This window comes from Camelina sativa, chromosome 8 (genome assembly GCF_000633955.1).
Source record: "Camelina sativa cultivar DH55 chromosome 8, Cs, whole genome shotgun sequence".
Classification (NCBI taxonomy): domain Eukaryota; kingdom Viridiplantae; phylum Streptophyta; class Magnoliopsida; order Brassicales; family Brassicaceae; genus Camelina; species Camelina sativa.
Genome location: NC_025692.1, coordinates 12,074,802 through 12,084,066, shown reverse-complemented (window position 1 = coordinate 12,084,066; position 9,265 = coordinate 12,074,802). Strand labels below are relative to the sequence as shown.

Genomic DNA, 9,265 nt, shown 5'->3' with positions numbered 1-9,265 from the left:
GTTCTTGATGTCTTCAGTCCCACCTAATGCGGCAACCACGAGCATGAAGCGTCTCGAGCAATTCTGATGAGAGCAAGAATCTGAGAGGTGCGAGTAGTTTAAGCTTCTTGAGCCTATTGCAACAGGCTCTCAGAGCAAACTCAAACCCTTCTACAGTCACACGGTTCAGATGAACTAAGTCAACGTCTTGAACCCGACTCAGATTGCTCATCAACATGCATAAAGCCTTATCAGACACCGAGCAATTGCACAAGTTTATCTGCCAAACCGAACACAACACAACGAATCAAATATGTTTTCAGTTGATGCTTCTCTATTTACGCCTGTAAATATATTTTTTTACCTGTCTTAGGTTTCTTGAGAAGTAAGCTAGTGCCCAGAAACCCGAATCATCAATATTCTCGCAGAGTTTCAGGTCCAAGTAGCCCAATTTTTTGCAGCCGCACGCTATTGCAGCTAAACCAACACCGGTTATATTCTTTAGCCCTCGTAGTTCAAGGTGACTCAGATGTTCTAGCTGGCGGATTTGTTCAACCCCAGTGTCCGTTAGTTCACTGCAGTACGATAGAATGAGTCGGTTCAAGCTCGTGCAACCTCGAGACAAAGCTGCTAAACCATCATCTCCAAAACCGGCACAGCTGCACTAAAAAACCAGAAACGATTAGAAAACGAAACATGTCCTATGCATTTTCCATCAAGAACCTACCAAGAAAAGAAGGAGACGGGTTTGAGGGAAGGAATTTTACCGGTATAGATCAAGTTCTAGAAGCTTCGAGCATTTGGAACCAATATGAAAGATCCCTTTGTCTGAGATATTTGTGCAGAGTCCAAGTTTCAATCTTTGAAGATTTGAACACTTTGAGATATATTCTAGCCCTGCGGTAAAATTTCCCAAAGGAATAAAAAACTGTAAGTTACCAAAGCTGATAAGATCTAAAACACAAACGGAGGTTGATGAGTAGAGTAGTACACATGAATCTGTTTTACCTATGTCATTTACGCCACAACAGTCAGTAAGATCGAGTTCTTGAAGAAGCTTGGAGTAACATCCGAGCGATTGAAGACCTTTTTCTGTTATCAAATGACAAGACTCTAACTTCAAAATCTCCAGATTCCGGCAAGTCTGAGCTAAAGCAGAGATGGCTACATCTGTCACAAATCCGCAGCACGCCAGATTTACAGTTTTCAGGTCCAAACAGTTGCGTGCAAGTGCCATCATCCCAATATCCGTTACATCAACACATCTGCTCAATCCAATCTCCATTAAGGATCTACAGCTAGAGCTTAAGGTTACAAGAGAGGAATCAGAAACACGAGCTCCATCAATCCATATAACCTTGAGATGCTTCAAATCTTTTATGTGCTGTAAGAAGCTTGCAGAAACTTCCTGTGAATCACAAAGACCGAAGAGTAAATACAGATCCCACAAGAGTGCATTTCCAGGTAATTATTATACTAATCCAAGGCCTTCATCGAAAACTTACTGATACACAGTGACTGGCTTTAAGGACTTGAATATCAGGATGGCCTCTAACTATAGAGATCAAGCTAGACAAACTCACACGCTCACACCTTGTTACATCGATCTCCTGTTTATAGCACTTAAAAACTTTTATCAAAAACTCGAATAATGAACTGATCAAAAAAACTGTGTTGTGAAGGCAAAAGTTAAATACCTGTAATGAAGGAGAACCACTCTCTAGCATTTGTAACCCAACATCATCTATCAAAGGACAGCTTACCATATCTAAAACCTCAAGCTTTGGCAGCAAAGCTATAGAACGAATCGAATCATTCGTGATCTGAATCAAATTGAGAAACAAAACTATTCATATTAGCCAAATCTCACATTGATCACTACAAAGATAGAAACTTTGAACCCCATCATTTCCATCAAATCCCACAAACCAATCAATAAAGTTTTCAAAATTATGCCATTTTACCTTAAGATAAGAGACATCGAGAGATTTCAATCCTTTGCAAATTTTACAGAGAAGATCAATCCCAAGATCAGAGATCTCCATACACCATTTTAAGCTAATCTTATTCAGATTACCACATCCAACAACGATCCTCGCTAATCCAACGTCGCTTAAACTCAAACACTTATCCATCCTCAGCTCCCTCAGCCCCTTGGCAGACGACAGCGCCGCCGCTTCCCTGTCGCCGAAACCCCAACAGTGAGACACGTCAACGCGCTCAAGAGCGTGACACATACGAGCCAACGTCTCAAGTCCCCTGGCTCGAACCGCGGTGGATCGGCTCAGGTTGAGCGACTTAATGCCTGACGTAGAAACCGTGCCGTCTAATGCTAAACATAAAACGACATCGTCGTCGAGTTTAGGACAGACGGATAGGTCGAGGGAAGAGAGGTTTTGGTACTTGAGGAGAAGCGCCGGGAGAAACTCGACTCGGAGGAGTCGGATCGTGGTACGACTCAACGAGTCGACTCGGAGACACTCTTTGCTGATTAAACGCCATGTTTTCCGACACGGTGGGTCTAAAAACCCGTAGATACGAACCAGAAGATCTTCAGACAAAACGGATAACATTGATGTAGACATTGACATTTGCAACAGAAACAACAACAAAAAAAACAAAAAAAAACGAAACTTTAAGAGGAAAACAAAAAAAAGGGTTTTCTCCTCTATTGGATTTGGAATCAGAAAATTTGAAGCTTTTTTTTTTATTTAAGTCGGGATGAAGAGGAACACAGCTCGGAGATAGAGTAGAGAATGGTGAACCGGTTTTTCAAGAATCCGAATTCGGTTAACGGATTTCAATTTCGTGTTCATTACTCTGTGAAATCAGTCACACACAGACCTTTCGGATTTTCCCGGTGAGGAAAAAAAAAAACAAAACCAAACCCTCTTCTAGTTTTAGTTCTCTCCTTTTTTCCAAGGTTTTATTATATAAAGGGGAAGAAAAAAAAAAGATAAAAAACAAGAAAACGGAGAAGATGAAGAAAAGAGCGAAATGACGAAAACGCCCCCTGGAGTACGGAAACACAAGTGTTAAGTTATCTGTGAACGCGTGTTAGTTACCCACGTGATGATGTATGAGTGGTTAGTTACGGAGGCTGTATCGTAAGATCTGAAGCAGGTGATTAGTTCTGTACTTATTGCGGGTCCCACGTAACGTGCATCGACCGTACCTCTCTGTTTGACTCACAAACTTATATGATAAATCTGAGAAAATGTTATTATAAAACATATTAATAAAATATATGAAGAAAGCATATTCGTTTGTCTGACGTGGATAGTACGCGAGATCGTCGTGTCAGATCGATCGTAGACTGCGATCTCGAACGTTTCATGAAGGAGTTAAATAATTGTGACCTTTACAAATTGCTAATTTTTAAAACGATGAACGTGCAATAGTTTATTAATTAAGTAAGTCATACATTAAACAAAATAATTATATAATTAAACAATAAAATTATATACTACTAAATTCTAATTTGAACTTATTCCAAAGTTTGCAACGTCATGTGTATTACTATAGGCCTGGCAATATAGCATAAACCATGCCGCTTCGCGTTGGGAATTTCGCTGGATATTAATATATATATTATCATATAGTAATTCATACGAATATTAAGATAAGGGTAGGAGTTGGTTCAACTAATATAACTTATATATAGCATGCATATATTATTGATAAGTTGTAATTAAATGGAAGTCATGGATACTTTTTCAACCTCTAAATTAAAATGCTTACATGCTGACATTTATAATGCGCAGTGGTACTTTGGTGTACGGAACTTCAGAAGTTGACATTTTCTTAGACAAAAGACATGCATACGTGACCAAACTTTAATTTCTATCTAAATTTTCTCACTGGGTTATCGACATAAAATTACGCTTTTATAAAATACGTTAGCACAGTTGAAAGAACAAAAACTACGATAAGAAACCAAAACAAAAAGAATTATGGATCTAATAATTAGTGACTATTTGAATTATATATTCTTTTTAACATGTTAAACGTTCATTAAATCAGACTTATATATCTATATATAAAGTGCAGTTTACTTATTTATGATGTTGCCACCTTAGCATACCCTTCTTTTAAATAAGCTTATATTTTTGAAATAAACCCATATTTTCGACATTACCACTAAGCAATTACTATTTTATTTCTATCACATTTATGTAAAAGTCCAATTCATTATCTACTAAGCCATGTTCTTTTGGCCGGCGGAAAAAACTCCTCTCCACGATACTCTACAGCGTCGTCGTCCTTTGTGGTCTGAAGCGTCCCTGCCCTTCTCATTCTTTCATCCTGCTTCACCTAATGGTTATCTTTGAAATAAATGTTCTCCACTCCTCCACACCCTTTCACTGTCTTCCCTCTCTTCCATCTCCATTGTAACGTTTTTCTCTATTACTGTAATTCATTACATTCAATGCTCGCTCTTTCAATTCAAGACCCACTACTCTATCTTTAATTTGTGTAACTCCTATATAATGTCTTCTCCTCCAATTTCATGCTTCATATATATTTTTGTTCGTCTCTTTGATTTCTCCTCGCTAAAATGGATTCCCCTGTCGTTTCATTCGAAAATCTCAAAGCTGGGCGTCTTCACCAACAGATCGTCGGAAGAATGCTTCATCACTAGCCTGCTCGCAATGTCAAAAAAGGAGGCCAATCCATGAGCATCGACTTCCTACTCATTGATGAGAATGTTGTTTCCATCTTAACTTTTCATTTATTCGTTTTTTACAACTCTATCTAATTTGAAGTTTTTCTCTAGAGTTGTGTCATCCAAGGGTCGATCAATGTGACCCACCTTTCAAAATTCGAAAACTCGCTATGTGATGGGGCAATATATATTGTGTCTGACTTTGAAGTCACAAGAAGCAACTCCCGTTTTAAGCTAACTAATTCCCCCTTTTCAATACGCTTCACACCCATCACTGTTTTTGATCAGACTAACGAGTCTTTTGGTATCATTCTGAAATAGAAATCTCTGTTTTTCTTCTTCTTAAACAATATCGACGCCTCCAACAGAATTAAAACAAAAGAAACAAGGAACAAACCTGAAAGTATAGTAAGTAAACAAAAGATGCAGAAAAAAAAATTTAAAGCTCGCCGCTTACCATCACATCAAAATCAGAACATAGAAGATCAAAATATGATGAAGAAACTTCCAACAATCGATCTCAAGAAAAAAGTCTCCAAGTATTATGACGAATAGGACATAGATATATGCAAAGAGGTCTTTACTTTCAAAATCAAAAAGAATAACCAAATCAAAGCAAGGCAACACAAGAAACACTTTCCGAGAATCAAGGAAACACAACTAGAAATCAATTAAAATTATTTGGGAGCACTTCACAAATCCATCACAAAAGACAAAGAAGCAAAGAGATGAACACACCTTTAATAAACTAAAGAGATTCAGAAATACGAATGCCACAATCAGATAACCGTAACACTAAATTATATGAACAAGAAAACCGAGCCAACAAAAAAAAACAACCCAGACTGTATAAAATTACAGCAAGATAAACAAGAAAATTAATTTTTCCCAAAACACAACTCACATCGAATCGAAAAAATCACTCAGAGGACAAACGAAATCTAAGGAAGCAACGCATTTTCATATAAACAATTTTGCAACCCAATTCACATTTACCTTTAACGAAATCAACAGGGGGATAAACAAATATCCCCTACAGATGCAAAGCGAGCAGGGAATCAACCAATTATACAAACCCAAAAAAAAAATATTCAAGGGAAAACGATTACGAAAGGGATGACTGGAAAAACGATTACGAGCATCAACGAGATAAGTTCAATCCTCATACTGTCCTCTAGATCGCAAACATTGCTCTTCTCCTATCCGTTCACGAAGACATCAAATTTTGAAAAAGAACAAATATATTCCTAACTCAATAACATACAAATAATGATCCAATAGACCAACACATTATAAGCCTTACAGAGAAATTGGGCTGACTGAAACAAACAAAAATAGCCCAAAAAAAAGAAATATAAGTTATTGATTTTTTTTAAAAATAAAATCCACAATTTTTTTGACTCCAAACAATAAAACATTGACAAAAAAACTACTCCAACAGTTTACAAAATACATATGAAAATATTAAATAACAATCCAACCACAGATGACAAATAATAATAAATTAATCACAACTAACAACTACAGCAAAACGACAACTTCAACTACACAATGTTAACTTCTAATTATAATTTTTTTTAAAGCATTAAAAACACACAAGATGATCTCAATTTTTAAAAAATAAACAGCAAACTAAATCTCAATTTTTAAAAAATAAACAGCAAACTAAATTATACTTGCTGCAAAACCTATTTTTATAAAAAAAATATCCAACAAAAGAACATAAGAAACCAAAATCAAATACAAAAACAAACGTACATATGAATTTACGTAACTAAAAAAATAATATATACAACAAAATCCGGAATACACCTTAATTACGTACGGGTCAATTGCTAGTATTCTATAATTTTTGGTTCAAAAAACTGCACTAATTAATGGTATTATAGCTAGTAGTGGCAATAAAAATCAAAATGATATATTCAATATAATATATATATATATATGTTGCTTCTTATTTTTTAATGTGAAATCCATAACACAATTGGTACATTATTTAGTGGCATATATATAGACTTAAGGATGAGATGACAAGTTGTACAAACTTTTTGACGTGTTATATATGCATAATCACATATAGCTAGAGAGAGATATATGTAGGGTTTTGATGTCAAATAAACCCGTTAAATATACTGCAAGAACTAACACGCCTATATATATATTGGAAATCTTATTCAGATTAATGTGTGCTTCAACAGGAGGTAGAACTAAATATGAGTTTTATTTGTTTTCTGATTAATATAATAAACTCATATTTGTTCCACCACCTGTCAATACACACTTAATCTAAAAGTAAGATAGATAAGTTGGAAAAAATAAAAAGATAGATTAGTTGGTAAGTTTTTCAACTCTTCCATTATTTTCTTAAATTTATAATTTTTAAAATGTTAAAAATAATTATTAGGGTAGCCATTTAAAAATTAACAAATACCTTTGCATTCTCAATCTGAACCTCTTGATTTATAATGTCACTCACAGAAGGTAAATTGGTTGAGAGTTGAGACTATTTGAATAACTAACAGGTTACTGGAAATTTCAACTATTGAATGGTTTGAATGCAATATGACATCAAATATATGCGATTTGTTGAGATTTTTTTTTTGATAAGTATGTAAAAGAAATATTTTACATTTAGTTATGTGGTACACAATTAGGCATAACTAAATGCATGATCCTATGTCAAAAAAAAAAAAAAAAAAAGAAAAGAAACATACCACATTATTGCAACAAATCATCAAAATCAAACCAAATACAAAATGATAGTGGTAGATACAATTTGTTGCAAGATAAACGAATCCCTAAAGTGAATCTAGAAACCAAAACAACCACGAAAAAAATGACAAACAACATTTTCTTGAGTTTTTCTTGTCTTTCATTTCATTTAAGTAAACACCAGTTCAAATAAATATATCGATTTTATGTTCATCTAGAGTCAACATTTCAACCACTCAAACCTGAAAGAGTAGTGTGTTTCAATCAACTACACTTTGATCATTCGTTGATTTAGTTAGCTTTATCAAGTTTCGAGTATAGTACAAATATGAAGGTTTATATACACTACCACTTTCTATGTTTAGGTTTCCTAAATTATGATTGAATTTTTAAATTCCAAAATACCACAGGTCTTACACAATGAGGATTAGAAGGGGTTTACTAAAATGAGTTTTTTCATGTGGTAGCTTGAGGATTTTAATATTTTGTGATATTTTAAAAAATATCAAGCAAAAGAAAAAAAGGTATTTTAAAAAACCATTCTTGAAAATAGTAATCTCTCAAATCTTTTCAAATGATGATATTAACAACAATTTCTATCTTTTTGGTTTTTACAACCTTGAAGTACTGTCGATCTAAAGGACAAATAATTTTATTCTAGTCAAGCCTATTAAAATGTAATGCTACTCAATTAAGTCTCTTATGGACAGCCTAAAGACATATGTATTAAGCTGTCTTTAAAATAAAATACAACATTGTAATACATATAATAACAATTCGAGCTCGTTCACAAAAAAAAAAAACAAATATAATATGCTTGATTGTTAACGATTATATGAAACTAGCCAAACATTTTATGCCACTACAATATAAGCTTAATTAATGAGTAATATTAATGAAGACTGATCGGTGATCCACATCAATAACACTGCTATTTCTTAGCTGTAGTTTCTCTTTTCGTGTTTTAGTAGCTTTTTAAATTGTATTTATATCTCACCTGCAATTAAGCTAGCAGTTTATACCTATTCGAATGCAAAATCTATAGATAAAGGGCCAATATTTTTAAAATGTACATAGAATTTTTTTTTCTATATAGAATAAAATGCAATATATTAAATGTAGATAGGTGGCTGGCTGTGATATACCTGACCAGAATAAGATCTACCCGACTTGAGCCTATAAAGAAAAAAAAGATGACGACAAAGGTGAAAGACTTACCTTGATCTACAAGTTGCGAGATTCTCGCACCTCACGTTCTTCTCTACTTCGTTGACTTCATTTCATTGACCATTGGCTTGGAGAAGGACCAAATATAATGGACCCATTTTTATATATATATATCATCTTTACTTTTATCCTCTCTTTTAAAAATACTAGTCACGTAAAATATGTATACATTAATATCCATTTATCATATACCAATTCGTGTTTTATACAACCCGATTGTAACTTGTTTTTAAGAGACGCAACAATGTAGAGAAACAAAACACTTTTATCAAAAAGAAAAAGAAAAAAAAATTGCACATGGAAGATTTTAAGTAAATGTTTAAAAAGGCTTTAAAAAAAATCTCATCAAGTGATAGATAGATTTTTGAATAATTAAGATATATCAACGTAACAAGACTTACGAACCGCGTGGCAAAAGTATATACGTACGTATTTTTATCCAAAACAAAATAAAGTACATACGTACATGGTGATATATACAATGATGTGTTTCCTATCGTATTGATATACCATTCATTGATTTAAAACAAGGTGAAGAGTAGTGGGGGTTTTATATAAGGGAAACTAATGATGATGATCACATTTTCTTGGTCTAAGACTACACCGAATATGTAGATATTGTTCATATGATGACATCAAATGCAAAAATGAGTTCATTGTCTTCCCAAAAAGGAAGAATAC

At 34.0% G+C, this 9,265-nt stretch overlaps 1 protein-coding gene across 1 annotated transcript; it reads right to left on the bottom strand.

The window, feature by feature from the left end:
• On the bottom strand, positions 14-2,570 carry LOC104707011 (F-box/LRR-repeat protein 3-like). The gene is made up of 7 exons (XM_010423260.2): positions 1,944-2,570; positions 1,677-1,802; positions 1,485-1,589; positions 988-1,387; positions 747-876; positions 344-638; positions 14-259 (listed from the first exon to the last, which is right to left on the bottom strand). Exons 1-7 carry the CDS (start codon positions 2,568-2,570, stop codon positions 14-16), a joined length of 1,929 nt encoding a protein of 642 aa, XP_010421562.1.